The 19,169-nt window shown below is 38.7% G+C and overlaps 2 protein-coding genes across 3 annotated transcripts; both read right to left on the bottom strand.

Annotated features, from left to right (window-relative positions):
- Nucleotides 1-3,608: 3,608 nt before the first annotated feature.
- Nucleotides 3,609-11,381, bottom strand: pgap3 (post-GPI attachment to proteins phospholipase 3). Of its 2 annotated transcripts, none has more exons than XM_047377956.1 (8): nucleotides 10,794-11,381; nucleotides 9,086-9,183; nucleotides 8,813-8,965; nucleotides 8,660-8,722; nucleotides 8,227-8,288; nucleotides 7,633-7,769; nucleotides 6,595-6,799; nucleotides 3,609-5,988 (listed from the first exon to the last, which is right to left on the bottom strand). In XM_047377956.1, exons 1-8 carry the CDS (start codon nucleotides 11,104-11,106, stop codon nucleotides 5,925-5,927), a joined length of 1,095 nt encoding a protein of 364 aa, XP_047233912.1. In that variant the 5' UTR covers nucleotides 11,107-11,381; the 3' UTR covers nucleotides 3,609-5,924. The 2 variants fall into 2 exon arrangements, with proteins under 2 accessions (XP_047233912.1, XP_047233913.1); XM_047377957.1 differs by having other exon boundaries at nucleotides 10,812-11,377.
- Nucleotides 11,382-13,282: 1,901 nt separating this feature from the next.
- Nucleotides 13,283-17,545, bottom strand: mylpfb (myosin light chain, phosphorylatable, fast skeletal muscle b). Its single transcript, XM_047377881.1, has 6 exons — nucleotides 17,406-17,545; nucleotides 16,774-16,872; nucleotides 15,601-15,781; nucleotides 15,439-15,517; nucleotides 15,298-15,346; nucleotides 13,283-14,231 (listed from the first exon to the last, which is right to left on the bottom strand). Exons 1-6 carry the CDS (start codon nucleotides 17,406-17,408, stop codon nucleotides 14,130-14,132), a joined length of 513 nt encoding a protein of 170 aa, XP_047233837.1. The 5' UTR covers nucleotides 17,409-17,545; the 3' UTR covers nucleotides 13,283-14,129.
- Between the last annotated feature and the right edge of the window lie 1,624 nt (nucleotides 17,546-19,169).

Raw genomic sequence — 19,169 nt, 5'->3', positions numbered from 1 at the left:
AGGAACCACCAGTAAACCTGCAGTCTGAGAACAAAGTGCTCTGTTAGGAACATATGTGATTGACTAAGCAGTTTCTTTTTTTAAAGACTCCGGTCCAAAGATGACAACTTCTGTCTTGTCTGAATTTAGAAGCAAAACATTTTAAGTCATCCAAGTTTTTATATCTTCAAGACATGCTTGTAGTCTATCTAACTGGTTGGGCTCATCAGGATTTATGGATAAGTAAATCTGAGTATCATCAGCATAACAGTGAAAATTTATCCCATGCTGCCTGATAATTTGACCTATTGGAAGCATATATATAGTAAAGACAATTGGCTCAAGTACTGAACCCTGTGGTACTCCACAATTAACCCTGGAGTTTAAAGATGATTTATCATTTACATGAACAAACTGGAATCTGTCAGACAGATACGATTTAAACCAGCCTAGCGCTGTTCCCCTGATCCCTACAGCATATTCCAGCCTTTCTAAGAGAACATTGTGATCGATTGTATCAAATGCAGCACTGAGATCTAACAGAACCAGAACAGACACAAGTCCATTATCTGAGGCCATAAGAATATCATTAGTGACTTTCAGCAGAGCTGTTTCAGTGCTATGATGAGCTCTGAAACCTGACTGAAACTCTTCAAACAGGTCATTGCTGTATAAATGTTCACACATTTGATTAGCAACTATTTTCTCAAGAATTTTAGATAAGAATGGAAGATTGGATATAGGTCCGTAATTTATTAAATCATCTCGATCAAGTGAAGGTTTCTTAAGTAAAGGTTTAATTACAGCTAACTTAAAAGCTTGTGGTACATATCCATTTACTAAAGATAGATTAATCATATCTAAAATGGGGCTGGTAATCAGAGGGAACACTTCCTTAAATAATTTGGTCAGGATTGGGTCTAACATACAAGTTGAAGGTTTAGATGAAACTAATATTTCTGATAACTCAGGAAGCTCCACAGGATCAAAACAGTCCAAACACAAATCAGGTTCTGCAGTTATTTCCAATGTTGTCTCACTTGCTGAGGATGTAGTAATCATCTTCGGGAGTATGTCAAAGATTTTCTTTTTAATAGAATCGATTTTATTTTGGAAGAATCCCATAAAGTCATGACTGCTAAGAGCTAAGGGAATGGATGGCTCAACAGAGCTACGACTCTGTGTAAGTTTAGCAACTGTACTTCAGAGAAACCTAGGATTATTCTTGTTCTCTTCTATTAATGATGAGAAATATGCTGTTCTAGCTTGGCAAAGTGTCTTTTTATACAACAGTAAGCTATTTTTCCAGATTAAGTAGGAATCCTCTAGGTGTGTAGAGCGCCATTTTCTCTCCAATTTTCCCCACATTGTGCTTTAAAGTACACAGCTCTGAATTAAACCATGGAGCTAGTCTCCTATGAACAATTACCTTCTTTTTCAAGGGGTCTTCATTGTCTAATGCACCACGCAATGATGAAGAAACACTATGTACAAGAGAATCAATTTGTGAAGGGGAAGAAACAAAATTATTGCCCTCCATTGTGTTTTTCTGTGATAATGAGGAAATTAAAAATGGAACAGATTCTTTATAGGTTGTTACAGCATCGTCTGATAATGATCTACTATAATGAAATCTTCTTTCAGGTGTGGAGTACTCTGTTAAATTAAACTCAAAGGTTATTAAGAAATGGTCAGACAGGTCAGGGTTATGAGAAAATATTGTTATGTCTTTACACTCAATGCCATATGTCAGCACAAGGTCCAGAGAATGAAGACAAAGATGGGTAGGTTTGTTAATATTTTGAGCAATGCCAATTGAGTCTAAGATAGCATTAAACACTATATTTAGGCTATCACTTTCATTGTCAACATGAATGTTAAAATCCCCCATTATAATAACTTTATCTGTATTTAACACTAAATCAGATAAAAGGTCTGAAAACTGATCTAAAAATTGAGAGTAAGGGCCTGGTGGATGGTACAAAACAACAAACAGAAGAGGTTTTAGTACTTTGCAATTTGGATGAGGAAAACTCAGGATTAAATATTCAAAAGAGTTGTAGGTATTGATTGGTCTGGGACTAATCAATAAATCCGACTGAAAGATGGTTGCTACTCCTCCTCCTCGCCCAGTATTTCGAGGAATGTGAAAATTTAAATAATTAGTAGGAGTTGACTCATTTATAGTAACATAATCCTCTTGCTGCAGCCAGGTTTCTTTGAGGCAGAATAAATCAATCTGATTGTCAGAAATCAGGTCACTAACTAGCAAAGTCTTTGAAGAGAGAAATCTTATGTTCGGTAAACCACATTTAATTTTTTTATTTTTATTTTTAGTCTGAGTTGTGTTTGTTTTTATGAGATTTTCCTAATTTCCTCCTTTTAGATTATTTTTTAATCTATTCAATTTTGGCCGTGGGCGAGACACTGTCTTAATAGGGTAATGGGTGGGTAGCAGTACAGAAGCTGCAGAGAGGAGTGATAAACTACGACCCTGCTTCCTGGTCTGAACCCTGGGTTTTAGAAAACTAATAAATTCGGCCAGATTCCTAGAAAGAAGAGCTGCTCCATCCAAAGTGGGATATAATATAATATATAATAAGGAAGTGATACCTCGCCATTAATCATAGTTTCAACTTAAGATACAACCGGACCTTCTCAGAAGACCTCAGGGGCCCGTGGGGCCTGCAGGGTGAAAGCAATCACATCAACAGGTTAAACTAAGAACATTATGAATTTTAAATGCTTTTTTATATCTGTTCAGCACTTTGGTCAATTGTGCTATTTTTAAAGTGCTAATAAATAAATAGGCATAAATAGGCATGGCTTAAAAACTTATTAAGTACCTTTAAATAGATTCTATTTTCATTGGACACAATCGAATCCTGCAAGAATAAGGGGTGTCCTCAAACACCAGTTCTGATCCTCAGACTTTTATCTTCACTCTTTGTGTCTTTGCAAGTAATCCCACAAAACAGACAAGATTTTAAATGCACAATGTCCAGCATTGCACCATGTTAAACAGAAGTGACCAAAACAAGGACGACTAACAGCAGTTGTTCAAATATAAATGTTGTGTCAGGTTGTAAAATATCATTTAGTTAGTACTGTAGGTTTACTTGTATAGACTTTAAAGACACATGTACATCTTAATGTGTAAGAATATCATTTAAAAGTTCATTTATTTCAGTGATTCAATTCAAAAAGTGAAATTCATGTGTTATACTGGTTCATCACACACAAAGTGATATATTTTAAGTGCTGACTTTTGTTAATTGTGATAATTATGGATGACAGCTAATAACAGCTGTCCAGCAGACAGTCTTTGCTACCCCTAGAAAGCAGGGCAAGCCACAAAGTCAGTTAAAAAACTGTTTAAAAAAACAGAACTCTACATCTTATCAACAAAAACACTTTTATTTAAACCACATCTGGTTTTTTGTTTGGTCAAATATTAGATATGAGGTTGTTGAAAGTGCGCTCAGTGGAAGAGGTGGTGTTGCACAGGGCGGCAGGCAGGGGGCAGCAGAGATGTGTTTACTACTGAGGAAGACATGATTTATGGAAATGATCTAAGAGCCAAAATTGCTTTCAGGCTATTAAAAGAGAGGTTTTAAATTGTCCATTGATAAGTTTGAATCTTTATTTATGATTTCATAAACATATTCACAAATATTTATATAATTTTCTTTTACTTCAACATTCAAAAATTAATGGTTCCAAAGTATGGAGCCACAAGCGCCCCAAACGTTTAATTTTTTATGTGATAACTTAATTAAAATTGTATACAATCATATCAAAGAAATCAATTATTAATTATCTAAATGTGTCGGTTTATTAATTTCAGTAATTAGATATTAAACACTTTTATAATTATATAAATTATTATTATAAATTGAAACTTTAATTACATGTTGCAATTATGTAGAAATATTTCATGCTTTCTTTCATAGGTCCTGCACTATTATCCATAGTGAAATTATTTAAAGTCTCTTATCAATTAAATCCTGAGTTCTGATTGGTTAACCTGCCTTTCATACCAATCACCTTTACTTATGTGTTTGCCCCACCCACTCACCAGTTAAACTTGATTTGCTGAAGCACAAAACTAATAAATAAGTAGTAAAATAATTTTTCTTGTAAACAAAAACTATTTTAATTCTATATTCCCTGATTAATCTTACTAATAAGTAATATTGAAAGGAATCAAGAATGTATTGAATTATGTCATTTAGGTTCCATGTAGATATGGAGGGAAGTTAAACATAATTGGTCCAAAGTTACCTGGCTGTTTAGGTTAACCAATCATGTTAGGGTCAATCTGATGGGCCAAAGTTCATTTCGTGATGGACTGAAACAATGAAATATTGAATACAGAGCTGTAATGATTCCAATCTAACTGTATATTTATTGAACATTTAATTATGGAAAAGTTTATTTATGAATTTTATGTATTTATTTTCAATTTCATTTAAGTTATCACATATTTATTTATGTTTTGGATCATGGCACTTTTGGCCCACCGTACAAAGGATCCAGTCTTTCTTTCAACCTTTTAAAATGGTCTTGATCAGTAGTTCCTCTGAAGTTTTTCTTTGGACTATGGCTCCCACAGTTGATCACCCTCTTAGACACACAAACAGGCATTCAGTTTTTAATGGCAAAAGCAACAAAATGTCCAGAAAAGGCAACATGTTTCACGCCTCCACACTCCTCATTGTCTACGTTCTCATTCAGACGAACAACGGCAAAAACACGTGAATGGACGCTTAGTCGATAAAGTGCACATGTGGGAGTGTAGCTCAGAGGGATGAAGAAACATCATTTCACCTCTAGTAGGAAAAATAAAGATCTGAAACTAAAAAATAAGCATGCTCATGGACTAGAAGGTTGGAATCAGAAGTGTAAGGCAAACATGGATCGAGGACGATTTGTTTACCGGACTTTAAGGTTATCCAGCTGTTGTAATGTATGTGTGGGGAAATATGGAAGAAATAAATCAAAATACAATAAATAATATTTAAAAAATGAACACTGGAGCGCTCAGTCCAACTTACATCTAAATCCAGAATTTGGTAAAAACTCATCCTTCGACTTCGTTCTCCCACATCAATCCTTCCTCATGCTAAAAGGCAACCCAGGGGAATGACAGTATATTCATCTCATCATATCCCACCCAAAAAAATATTCAAACTCAGAAAAAGCACGGTGCAATAAAGGCAGAATTAAGCACAAACTGGTCCAACACAACAAAATCAAATGAGGCGGATGATGAAAAGAAAACTCAACAAAAGGAGTTATGGAAACAAGAGAGGCACAAAAATAAAGGTGTGATGGTGAGAACAAAATAGCAGTCAGCTAGAACAGCCTCCAACATAAAGGCCCTTCCCCGTCTTTCCAGAACAATCAGCTGGCAGCCTCCTCTTCATAGGAGGGAGCCTCTCTGTGTCCATCAGTCCATTTTTGGCAGACGACGGCCCACCTTGCAGAGCGGATGCAGGCCTGATAACTGATCTGCTGCCATCTATTGACTGCCGCTGACAACGACTGCTGTTGCAGATTTAAACCTGCGGTCATTGGAGTCATTTCTCAGGTCAAGGGATTCATTTCACCAGCGCAATTCAGGGACAGCTGGAACTCAACTGCACCTCTTCTTTTTCTTTTCAAGTACCTCTTTCCCAAGAGTTGTCTCAAAATGAGTGGTTGTGATAATAGTGAATGTAGCACATGTGGCAGTGCAAGGCAAAGTAAAAGACAACTTTAAAATGAGAAAGATGACACTACAATAAAAAATAGAAAAATGTAAACAAAGTCTACTTTGATGTGAGTCAGAGGTGTGATGCGTGCCATCTAGGAGGCGGAGCTGCTTCTGTGTTCAGGTATCTGGGTGCCCTGACTGGAGACGTGAGCGAGTGGAGGTGCAATGAAGAGGCGGTCAACTCCTCCTACTCCACTTTAACCCCCAACTTCTCTGTGTTTAGTAAGTAGAGGCTGTCATCTATCAGGAAACTGGAAGCAGAAAGAAGTCAAAATCATTCCAGATCAGGTCTGTTTGGTTTTACTTTCTAATCACTTCTTCAAGGATCTTTGAGATCTAAAGAGACAGGAATCGGTTCCTTTTTTAGCTTGATTGCCTAGTCAGAAATGTAACAATCAGACCTTTTTTCCCAAACAGTGAACCCATGATATGTAAGCACTACCAGGTCATGGTAACACCAAAAGTCTTCGGTGTGGAAGTGGTGACTGAAGGAAGACAATTCAAAGTTTGCTATGTTTAGTATCAGTGAAGCATTTAAATATGAAGCCAGATGAGCTATTAAAATTAAGCTGTATTTTCTACATTTGCAGTTCTTTCAGGCTGCAAGAGAGTGAGAGAGAGCAAGATGTTCAGCTGATAACATGAAGGCTGTATATGTTACAGCAAAACAAAGTAGCTCTGTTTTATCCTTTTGAGCTTTCTCCCTGTTATGGAACATGATGGGTTTGGAAATGGAAATGAAAGTTGAGGCAAAGATCTATGTTCTCCAGGAAGTACACAATTTTGATGAGTCATCTCTAGCCAAAACCATTATTCACACCCTTGTATTAAGCTACAAAAACACAGGTCGGACAAACCTGTAGAAAAGGAAGTGTACTGGGATGGTGCTGAGGTGCCACACAGCATGGGCGTCTAAGACCCAGAACAGCGGCGGAAAGTCCAGCAGCTCCAGCAGGGCCAGGCCGTGAAGCAGCAGCACCACTAGGCCGCACTTCCACCAGTACGGGAGAGTCCGTCGGTTCTGCCAGCACCAACACAGCCACCACAGCAGGTTCACCATGCCTTCAGAAACAGAAAAAAATATTAATATGTACTAAAATGCTGGTGCTTCAAAGTCATTGATAGGTTTTATGTGAGCTGTAGAGGAAAGGACATAATATAAGTGGAAGGAAGCAGGAAAGTGGGCAAAATACTTATAAGAATAAATAATTTAGGGACAACTGTAAGGTCATTTTTATTACTTTCTCTTAACACCCAGAATATTTTAATCTGGAATACAATAAAAAAAACAAGGAACTTGTGCCGTTTAATCACAATATTTTTCTGACATGTATTTTAAGTGATACAGCAACACAAAGTAGAGCATAACTGTGAAGTGGAAGGAAAATGATACATGGTTTTAAAATTTCTGAAAGGTGTGGTCCACCGAGGATCACCTTCTGGCGGGGCAGCGACCCTAACCATACAGCCAGAGGTGGTCTAATGGTTTATATCAAAGCATCGAAGTCCAGACCTAAACCAAACTGTGAATATGTTGCAAGACTTAAAAACTGATGTTTACAGATGCTCTACATCCAATCTGAGCAGGAGGGATTCTGCAAAGAAGACTAGGCAAAGATTTTTGTCTATATTTGCAAAGCTGGTAGAGACATACAGCAAAAGACTTCCAGCTGTTACTGCAACGAAAGGTGGTTCTACAAAGTACTGACTTAAAGGGGCTGAATACAAATACACCTCCCATTTTTCTGTTTTTATGCATCATTGTCCTGCCAAATATGAACAACCTAGTGTTGGTCTATCAGCAGGACACTTAAGTTAACATGTATTAGGTAACAAGAGTAATTTCCTCATTAAACTCTCAACAGAAACCTGATTTATTGAAGTGTGTGTTGTACCGATAGTTGCATTGGCTGCCATGTTATAGCCGTAGTCGAAACTGACAAAAGTCAGATAGGACACGTGGGATGTAAAGGTCAGGATGAGCAGAACCCCCACCATGCTGGACACACCTGGTCGCCTCAGACCCAGGGTTCTGGAGATGAGTCAAGGTTTTGCAGTGAGTTATAAGGTAATAACAGAAATAATAGCAGATATAGAAACACACAATTTAACATGTCTTAAAATATAAATAGGAAATATAATGTAATAGTAAATCATGGCACTCCAGCTGCAGACAAGAGCACCTTGCAGAGGATAGTGAGGGGAGCCAGAAGGATCAGTAGTCTTCCAACATTCTGCCTGTCTGTTGTATGCTATAAGTTATACCACAAAATGACAGCAAATTGATTTGATCTGAAATGTTAATGAGGAGGACTATACAATAGGGACAACTTCAATAGTCCACCCATAGGATTTTAAATGATTTTCAGGCTAATTGATGCAGGGTTAATGATATGTCTACTGATATTTAGCTCCCAAAACTTTTCTCCAACATCAGTCTGCTAACAAAGGCAAAACATCTGCAAGAAATCCAGATTTTCCAAGGTTACCTGACACAACAAAGGTAGATTGAGTAAAGAATCACTGCTGTTGCACAGAAATAGTCCATTTTCTGAAAGAGAAAAAAAATTAAAATGTTTTTGCATCAACTACTATGAAGACCAATTACTGCACTTTATGTAAAACAAATTGGGCAGACCTCAACAGTTTGTCAGTAATGGCATTAGGGTGTTAATGATTTCCTAAGCTCATTAGCCAACAAAAGAGAAGAGTTAATCTCAGCGGGGTGGGGCAATCTTTGCCAATTTCTACTCAAGACACAATAAAAAGTTTTGTTTTTTAATAATAAGTCAATTAACAGGAGTTTACCATGCGTAGATCACTGGATCTCATATCGGATCGGCTATTACCAGCTCCAGATACATGCTTTGGGCATGAGAGTCCAGCTGTGGATAGAAGTTGCTTTAAAATTGCAACCATTACCTCAGTGAGATATGTGTCCCGGGTGTGAAACACTGTAGACCAGAACCAAGCATTCAGAGATACCTGAACAAAACACACAGAGAGGTTCTTGAGAAAATGTGGTCATTTGCTCAGTGGGATGAACAAGGCGGAGGTTCTTTCCCCTAAACTTACCAGAGAGAAGGCGTTGATGGTGTGGTACATGGGGCTCTGGCGTGGCACCGTGCTCCGATAACGCAGCAGCATGAGCAGGCAGGCCATGCCGTTGAGCAGAGACGCCAGCGCAGATGCGGGCTCCTCAAAGCACAAGACGCGCACAAACGGCCACTGCAAGAAGCACATATAAATCTAAAATGTACAATCTGTAATGATAATAACAATGATGATCCAGTAGGAGTTTGTTGCAAAAGTCCTCCCTATTTTCAGGTCTAGATTATTGAGACAAACCTTCCCATGGAACTGTGGGACTCTGTAGCCCTCAGCCAGGTAAAGGCCAACGGTGGTCCACATGCACTGATATTTACAGTCGTCCCGGCATGTCCAACCTGGGATGGAGAACAAACAGCAGAGACAGTTGAGCTCAATGAATCAGAATGAAAATTTAAATAACCACCAGGCTTGAGGGATTGCTGCGAAGCAAAATACCTTCAAATGATGCTTGATGACAGTTGGTTCAATATAAATAAACTGAACTGAATTCAGCCGTTTGAATGAGGTCTTTTGGAGCAGGAACGGAAACACTGGACTGAACCTCAAAGACCAGAATTGCCCAGCTCTACATTATGTCATACATTTCCCTGCATTGTCCTATAATTTGGATCATATGCAAACTGATCTGTATCTAAATATATGTAGTAGAATGGACTGAACCCAACCTGAATTTAGGAAGAATTAGATTCCATATAATTACTTATGAATAGGAACTGTTTGTCTTGTTATGCCTTGAGATGATATCTGTTGCGAATTGGCGCGATACAAACAACAGTATTGAATTAAATCAGGTTGTGTTTTAAAGCCACTGTTCCTACCAGAAAATGTTTATTTTAGGGAGACGCCAGAAAAAGTGCTGCAGTGACCATCATTTCTCCAGCTGTAAGAACAATACAGTGAGGCAGAGCTCCCTCTCCCCCACCTGTTGCTGTGCACTGACAATCAGCTGCCAAAAAAGGCTACTACACTTCTCCCTTCCTTACAAGGAAAACAAGCCGACTTGTTGGTGTATCGTTTATCCATCCCTCCAGTGGCAAGTTGGCAAGCTACAAGCTGCATTTTTGTAAGGCTGTCAACTCTCAGCTAGCTACCTGAGCTGATAACCCAACTAATTAACTAGTTAATACGAGCTGGTTAGACTTGTGCTACTTTATTAACAGAACAGCAACTATTTTAAAAACTACTACCAAATTCACCAGGTAACATCAATATCAGCATAACAGTGAATATATTTTATAGATAACATTATCATAACTATAATAAAATAAATATGTTGTATTATTTTAGCAGTAGTATGAATGATTTTTTGTTAAAGAATAAAATATTTGGACGCATTATGAAAGCTTTTAAACATGTTAAGATTGTTTAAAATACTGAATATGTTTCTAAATAATCATCTATTGAACATACTAGTTTGAAATCTTTTTGGTATTTCCTTCAATAGAATTACTAATAGTATCCTTCAACTACTTTACTCCAGTTTTATATGTTGCATATAAACCTATGTTTTGCTGATTTAACCCAGCTAGAGTTAGGAGTTGTGTTTTCTTTTTCTTTTTAATAAATAAATTGTTAATATTACTTGGGTGGCTTCACAATTGTGGGCTACAAAATCAGCCTACAAACCTGATTCTGTTACAATGAAATAAAAGGTTATTGTTGCTTTTTGCTGGTGAAAACCTGTTTAAAAAAAGAAATAAAATAGGCGAACAAGGTTGGAATTACAGAGGGACGGTATAGGGACACCTTTTTGGACCAGAAAAACAAGTTTGTTATGTTTTCTAATATGCAATTGTTAAATGTTCTGTGAAGGACATTATTAGCAATTAAAATGATTAAAGTCACAAAACAAGGTAGGGATGAGCTTGTTAATAAAATGTTAAAACATAGTTATAATAAAGCTGAACGTGGGAAAGCTAACAAGCTAAGTAAGCATCCCCCTCACCTGCTAACAACGCCTCACCTGTCAGAGTCATGTACTGCGGCTGGCTGGACTCGAAACCCCGCAGCCGGGCACCAGTACAGTTCATGCGGACACAGAGCTTAACACAGTCCCGGTACACCGGCTCTTTGTCGCCTTGAGAGGATTGCACAGCGGTCACCGACATCAGCAGGAGGATGACGGCGACCGACACGGAAAGTCTGACAGATGTGCACCGGGGAAACGACGCTGAGGCCATGGCGGGTGATTCGGGCCCACCAGGACTCATGAAGGCACAGCGGGGTGACAGCGGCTGAGCGGAGCCAGCGGTGGACATTAGCGCTGGCTCATTCTAAGTCAGAGGGGACAAACCGGATAAATAGCTGCACGGTTACAGTTCCGCGTTCCCCCCCCCTCCTCCCCCGTCCTCAAACCGGGAGCAGATTTTACAGCTACACAACTTCCGGTTGCCGCTTCAAAATAAAAGTAGCTACTTTTAAAAGTAGCTTGAATTATCCGTGAAAAAACGCGGAGTTCATTGGTAACAACAAGTTAGTCTGGTCTACAACTTAAATATGAAAAAATTAAATGTAATCAACTTACTTTTTAAAATAAAGGTATTGTTTGCGCCACGAATTGTGGTTTGCTTTATTTTGAAGGTATAGTTTTTTTGTCACAGTGTGGCATTACATCCTGTTACAGGAAAGCAGCCATTATGACCCTAGCTTTGTTGTCTAACTTGACTTTTTCACTCATAACATTTCCAGTTTATCTCATAGCTTTAACTGAAAAACGTAAAACGTGTTAAACGTAAGCTCTGCGAATATATAAATATCCATGAATCAATGCAAGGGTTTCTGCAATTAAACAATTGTTTTTCAGTTTTCTGAAAATATGTTATATTTAATTATGTAGATAAACGTTATTACTTACTTTTTTACTTCAAGGTTTAGGTTCAGAGAGTAAATGGGTTACTGAAAAATGAAAAAAGGTATCTGTCTATTTTAGTTTTATATTGTTAGAAATGTTTTAAACGTATACATTTACAAGTTTTATCACAGGTTTTTCTTGATAATTAAATATTCTTTTTAAGGCTAATGCACAGTAGTTTTCCCTGTTTTATATACATTTTGATACATTATCCTGACAAAGACAAGTGAAAGGCCTTTAAATTGAATTAATCTTAAACACAATCTCAAACTGAAACATTTACAAAAATCCAGTCCTTAATTTGAGAACATTTATTCAGTTGGAAATAAAAATCACACTTTAAAAAATAAATGCTTTAAACAACATAACAGGGCATAACTGGCCAGTTGTTATAAAACAAGTTGATTACAGTGTCAAGAAACTTTTAATTTGCAATATATGACTTCCTAATTTCCTTGGGCCTAAACAGTGGCGGTTCTCTCATAAAGCACCAGACTGAGGCCCCACAATGATCTTAATTTCAGTTTTAACAGAACAAAAACAAAATAAAGATTTAACAAATCTCAAACCATGTTTTAAAGAGTTTCTTATCAGCACAGAAAAATCCAATTCAGGTTCTACCTGTCAGAATTTTAGATTTTTACCTAGAAATGATAAAATTTAGTTATCATTTGATTGAAAAAAGGCAAATGGCTCTTCACAGAGTTAGGAGCTTCAAATCAGATACCAACTTCAGCGTCCCTACCCAGCCTAAGGTGCGCAGCTATATTTCCTTAGTTTTGGCAAAACGTGGCAAATTAGTTGTACAAAATGGATTGAGACCACTGCTAACATGACTTTTCCCTTTTTGTTGACCACCCCCTGAGAGGATGGCACCCTGGGTGAGCATTCCTCATATCCAAAATCATCACAAGGTATAAATATGACATTTACATAAAGAGGCCTTTTAACTTCAAAATGGGCAAGACAAGATTACATACTACGTGAGTTGATCTGTGTGTCAGGAAATGGTTTTCACAGTTCTTTTTAAACAAATGCAGTCAGTACATTTGTAGGTTTTTGTGCTACTGACCACATTTTCTATTGCTCTGTAAACTCAGCTCTTCAATTAATGTAAAACTCACTGAATATCAATAAAATGCACTAAGGTCCAGTAAGGCTGCAGGTTTTCCATGAGTCATTTCAGAGTCAGAGAGTTCTTCAGATTTGAATTGGCTCTTCTGGTACCGTCATGGTTAAATTACTTTAAGAATTGAGGAAACAGCTACCCGACCATGTTCTGCTATCTCATGGTCTTCCTCTGCTCTATTTTTAATTATCAGAGTGGTAGCTGGGTAATAAGTTGTGTTCACTCGTAGACGTATAAGGACATAAATAAAGCCTTGAAGCTGCTCTTGAGGAAGGGCAGCATCTCAGAATTGCATCTTTAATGCCCTACATTGTGAAATAGTCTGAAAATGGCCTCTGTTTGGCAGTATGGAACAAAAGTTCATTATTTTAATCCCAGATCTGAAACCTGTTAACATGAGCGTTCTACAGTAATTTAGTCTAGTTTTCATTCACTCAAACCATCAGACTCAGTGTTGTACGAAAGATAGTGGATTTTATTTGTACTTCTTTCTTTCTTACAGTGGGGACAGAGACATAGTCACAACAACAGGAGCGAAACACCAGTGAGAGGGAGGACGATGAGTTAAAAACAAAGATTTCTTTCTTTTTCACTTTTGCTTATAACTTTTCTCCCCCTCCCAACTCACAATCTTTCACCATCTCTTTCGCTAGTTACAAGATTAAATGCTTTCCTCTTTTTAGTGCAGCTCTTCATTTTGTACCTTTTGGTAAAAGAGAGAAGTAGGCAAGCTATTGTAGTGTGGTACTTCCACTCTTTTACTCTCCCACAGAGATAAAGGCGAGGGAGCCATTAAGCACTCTGTGTGAGGTTGAGACTAACAGACCCGACTGGGTCAGACTGCTCACTTGTTTCAAGCAAGTGGCCGCGCAGGCACCAAAGCATCCAAGAGACATTTTGACCAACCGCTGTACACACTGGACTGTTTGTGCATACAAGTAGGTCTGATGCATGCACTGTTGGTCTCAACACAGAAGAACAGAGTGAATGATGGAGGGAGAGAAGGAGGAGGACAAAGAGGCAGGGACAGAGATAGGGAGAGAGTTTCAGCTTCATAAGATTATTTTTATTGAAAATAATCCCATGTTATGCTGTTGTTCACAAACCACCCCCGCCCACAGCCCCTCCGTCCTCTCGCTGAGCATCTTCGCAAGAGAGTGAAGTCTTTTGGCGAGAGGAAAGGTTGGACCTGGGCGCGGAAGTTTGCAAAGGTAGGTCGTGGCGTCGGAGAAGGCATAGAGAGTGGATGGTGGCACAGAGCGAGTGTTAATAGAGGTAGAGATCTCTAGAGAAGAGGGGATCTACTCCTCCTTGTCCTCTCCGTGTGTGATGACATAGCAGATGTTCTTGTAGTCCACATTTCCAGCCACATCAGGGGGGAAGGCAGCCCACAGGTTGGTCATCTGAGGGGGAGGAGATCACAGAGAGAGGTTACAACCCTGAACTAGAGAAGCTCTGCAGAAAACATGCGTGATTAAAATCTTAATCTTCAAGCACACATCGAGTGTACTGTTTATTAGTCTGACTGCAAATATGCTGAAGTATAGGCCTACTTGCGGCAAACTTCCAAAATAACAGTTGGAAGTATGTCCAACTGTTATTTTAAATACATTTGGACATACATTTATATTTCACCATGGAAATACAACAGAAGATATCAAACAGATAAAAAATTATAAATAATGAAAATAATAGTGTGGGTGCAGTCAACATAGTTAGTTTTTCATATCTTTATTATTATTATTATCACTTCTGATATCAAGCCCTCTTTGTCCCTAATTCTCGACTGTTTAATATGCTCCCCAAAACCAGATATGCGATATTGCACCATTAATTTAATAAAGTCATTTGTGCAACAGGATAAATATGTAATTTTTACACTGATGCTGCAAGGCAACCAGACCCACCATACTGTTTCCCTAAGATGCCCGGACAGGACACAAAACACATAAATAAAATGGAACACTGTCATTTTTTAATAAATTTTTTGTGCTAATGAACAGTAATCTGTTGCTCAAGGCAAGAAGTTGTTGCCAATTTAATTATAGAAGCGGCTGGGCTCTATGTAGTTTTGCCCAAAAGTGATAAAAAAAAAGAAAACTAGGCCATGTTTTGAAATAGCATTTTTTCCGTGTTTTACATAGAATTTCCACAACAGAATGATACTAATTGTACAAGGAAACAAGTTAATTTAGCAGCAAACTACATGTTTTTTCTTCAATTAGGAACATTTTATAATGCTAAATATTTTGCCTTGCTCTAACTCCTAAAATAAAATATAAAACTGCAGTTCTTTCATTTAACCATGAAACAAATCCCTTTAATACAGCAGGTGCATTTTCTGAAGGCTTATGTAGTTTTTGCTGTTTCAGACACATTTTATTTATTGGGAGTGAAGAGACGGACTTGAAAGCTGAGAAAGAGGTTCAAGGGGAGAAATGGGATGTAGCTAAAGATGCATCAGCTCACCTCCTCAGCGCTGAACCTGTCACACTGGGTGGTGAGGAGCTCCTGAAGGCTGGAAAGGGAAAAAAGTATATTGCATAAACCTGAGACAAAAAAAAACCAAAAGTCTGAGATGTGATAAAAGCTTGAGATAAAAGTTCTTACAATTCCTTCTTGATGGTGCCTGTGGCCTCAGGGTCAAGGACCTTGAAAGCGCTCACAATGACGTCCTCGGGATCAGCACCTAACATCAAAAGAAAGTTTATCTCAATGGAAAATAATGTGCACCACAAAGTGAGAGAGGCTGAATATTTTGTGTCAACAAACCCTTCAGCTTCTCGCCGAACATAGTCAGGAAGACAGTGAAGTTGATGGGGCCGCTGGCCTCCTTCACCATGGCCTCCAGCTCGTCATTCTTCACATTCAGCTGGCCCATGGTGGCCAAAACGTCCCTGAGGTCGTCCTTGCTGATGATGCCATCTCTGTTCTGGTCGATGATTGTGAAAGCCTGTCGGAAGCAGGGCCGTAATGACTCACAAAGTTCAAAAACTAAAATAAGAAAAACGTGTAAATGTGTAGCTGTGTATTTTAAGCATGTGAAGCATTCACCGGCCCTTTGTTTGTAGAACTTTAACCAAGATGTAAGATTCTCACATTTCTCACAAGTCCTTGTCGTAAGACTTGTTAATAGTGATTTTAAGTGGGAGCTAGTCTGCCAATGCAAACGTGTAAATGTGGAGCCGTTAGCCGCTTCCCTTGTCACATAGCGTGGCGTTTCACCCCCCATGAAACCAAAGATGGCATTGAGAACCTTTTGGGACTTGGCAGCTGGTCGCCCACTTGTCTCTTGAAGGTGTTAAAAAGGTTCTGGAATGTGAGACAAGCCCCCTTGCGACATTTAAGGAGAAGGTATTGATTACAGCTGTCATCCTTTTGCCTTGTGACCGAATCTTCTGACCATGTCACCAATGTTCGTTCACCTTTGGTGCCAGCTAAGCTACTGTTGGCTTTACATTTTCCAATCCCAGAGATGCTTAAAGAGACATTTCTACTGAAGATCAAAGCTGTGACCCTTAGATGCTAAAAAAAAAACTGACTCAAGGGGCGAAACAACCTTGATAATCCCTGAATGTTGACTCAACTTGTATGTTTTTGTATGCTTTGTACTTAGAGCCTCTCTTTCCTGCTTTGATTAAATAGACTTTCCACCAGCTGTTGGGTTGCATTCCAGTGGCGTCATAGAACAAAGTGTGTTCGAGGAGAATTACTGAGCTAACACAGAGGAGAGGAGGTACTACTTGTCTCCAGAAACGCTCAGATTTACTGTCCTGTCCTGCTGAGAAGAATATGTTTGCCCTTGTCAAGCCACGCAAATATACATTATTCAGAATCCCTCTCATGAAACTACAGAAGGTCAAATCATACAAACTTTACACAAATTCCTAAAAATCTGACTTCCAGAAATCATGTATGTGTGTGAGGCGATAAAATAAAAGTTACCTCCTTGTACTCCTGGATCTGGCTCTGCTCAAACATGGAGAACACGTTGGAGGAACCACCCTCACCCTGCTGCTGCCTCCTCTTGGCCTTCTTGGGTGCCTGGGAGATAGAGGAAAAAGATAAAACACACACATAAAACAAAAACTTTTACACATCCTTACGAAACAAAAATAAAAAATTACATCTAATGCAGGAAAACTCCACAACCTTAACCCCAGATCTAAAGGTGTATCATATTGTTAATTTCTGGTGACCTGCAAGAGTCACATCAAAGAGCAAAGAAAAAACTTTAATCTAAAACGCTCTTTCTCTGTTGCTTCGGTGTTAATAAATAATATTCCTAATCCATTATCCAGTTTAAAAGGTTGTCTAATAATTTTGGGATAAATCGACTAAAAAATGGCAAAGATCCCAAAAGAGATAACATTTCCAGAATTTCTTCATGATTAGGACTCGTATGGGTTAAAATCCAAAGTTTGAAGGCTTGATTTCGGAAATTCCAACAATCTCACTTCATCGGATGTTGGTAGTCTAGATTGCAATATGTTAGTGATGCGCTCTTCTCATCAGCTCTTAGAGAAGATCCTACACATCCTGCAAACTGAAGCTCCAAGGAACGTGGCCACACTCACCATCTCTAAGGTTTGTGGGGCTGTTGTTGGTCAAGAAGAGAAGCCTACGCCAAGCCGATGTGACTGACATGTATGCATCGACCCCTTGAGGTCTTATATATTAGCTCAAGGGGGGCTAACTTTAGCCACACCATCAGGTTTGGCAGGAAAGCAGAGCCGAAGAAAGAGAAACAGGGGAGGAGTGAAGAGGCGGCTGGGCAGATCGGCTTACAGGGGCTCCAAAATAGGTCAGAGAAGTCTTGGAATGAGGTGAATTCAATGCCAACAGACAGAGATGACTTCGGTGTCATCAGTGGACAAATAATGTCAAACGGATGCACAGGGCATGCTGAGGAACAACTGATTCATCTTTGTCTTTGTTGAGGCAGCGACAGAAGAAGAAAGCCCCAGTGTGTGATGATATCGCCAACAGCAGCTTTGTTCTAACCCCAAAACAGATGGGGTCAACTTAAGCTCTGCTTTCTATTAATTAATCCTCTCGTGCTGGTCGCTGCGCTGACGTGCGATTGGTGCGTACATATTTCCAAATCATCACGTGGATAAATGATAGGTCTGCGACTCACCGCCACATACGTGATTGCTGTTAGGCTGTATAAACAGCAATGAAACTTGAAAACAGTTGGCGGGAGGATGTTGGACCGGCTCCAACCATGACACATGACAGTCAGGCCTCATGAGAAACACAAGCAGGCCTTTACTACTGAAGCAGCTGCTGGGACCAGCTTTGTAAATAGAAATAATCATTGTTTAACTTTTAATTTGTAATACCATAAAGCAGAGAAAATGTTGCTAAAATACTAAAACCCTCTAGAGTCCAATAACTGTGATTATTTTCTACATTACGAAGCAAAATTCGATTGGAAGGCATTCTATTTATCTTTTAGCAGCCGGAGCAATGGAAACCCAAAGATTTAGGATTATTAACTACTTGAGCAGCTTTCCAATCATGGATGCACTTATTTTGGTTGCTCTTGGAGGTTTCACAACAGGAGGACCATAAACCCACCCAACTAACACCATATATGATCTCCATAGGCTCCCATCAATCAGGCCGCTATACAACCAAGGCATGTATGGGGAACGGCAAGGCAAGACGGCGTCTTTACGCTATTGTAGGTTGAGTGTTTTTAACGTGCCGTATGTGTGACCCAGATTTTCTCGTAAACAAGGACTTCATTTAAAGTCCTTCTCAAAGCACATATTTTCTTTTTTATTCTCCCCCAGATATTGTCTTGAATGTGACAGGAGAGGCACAGAGGGAGAAGTCAAACACCATAAAAACAAGACAGCTGTACAGACTGAAATAGCTGCGCTGCCCCCACATCACCACCGTTCTTTTTGCAGCCATTTCGACCCTGTTCTAACATTTTAACACCATTCACTCTACGTAGCATGCTTTTTTGAACCCACGATCATTGGGCTTTATTTAAACTGACTTATCTCTAGGCAAATCAGACAGGATTAAGAACTCATGAGATATTTGGCATTGGTTGTAATTTAAAACATTCATATATTTGGTGAAGATTTTACTTAATATAAAGGGTAAATATAGCTCTTAAATTCAGTTCTTTTTAGTCAACAAAAGACTATTTTCTTGGGTTTTTAATTAAGCTTTTGAATCTTTCCACTATGGTGGAATAATTATACAACTTCAATTTATTTGAAATACAAGAATAGGGTCATTAGATGAACTTCAATTAATTCACACATGGTGGGAATTATACTATACATCGGGACTTAAATATGCAGACACCCCCACTACTA

Source organism: Girardinichthys multiradiatus, chromosome 10, assembly GCF_021462225.1.
Source record: "Girardinichthys multiradiatus isolate DD_20200921_A chromosome 10, DD_fGirMul_XY1, whole genome shotgun sequence".
NCBI classification, from domain to species: Eukaryota; Metazoa; Chordata; class Actinopteri; order Cyprinodontiformes; family Goodeidae; genus Girardinichthys; species Girardinichthys multiradiatus.
The sequence above is the reverse complement of the archived record's forward strand: the minus strand, read 5'-3'. Positions and strand labels throughout refer to the sequence as shown.

Bases quoted from the DNA above. Each gene is read 5' to 3' on its own strand.
- pgap3 (XM_047377956.1), bottom strand. From the start codon at position 11,106: ATGTCCACCGCTGGCTCCGCTCAGCCGCTGTCACCCCGCTGTGCCTTC. The intron at 9,184-10,793 runs GTGAGGGGGATG...TCTCCATCCCAG, and splicing joins AGGTGAGGCGTTGTTAGCAG to GTTGGACATGCCGGGACGAC. The intron at 8,289-8,659 runs GTAATGGTTGCA...TTTCTCTTTCAG, and splicing joins GGGACACATATCTCACTGAG to AAAATGGACTATTTCTGTGC.
- mylpfb (XM_047377881.1), bottom strand. The intron at 15,782-16,773 runs GTAACTTTTATT...TGCTTCCGACAG, and splicing joins AGATCCAGGAGTACAAGGAG to GCTTTCACAATCATCGACCA. The intron at 15,347-15,438 runs GTAAGAACTTTT...TTCCCTTTCCAG, and splicing joins GGCACCATCAAGAAGGAATT to CCTTCAGGAGCTCCTCACCA.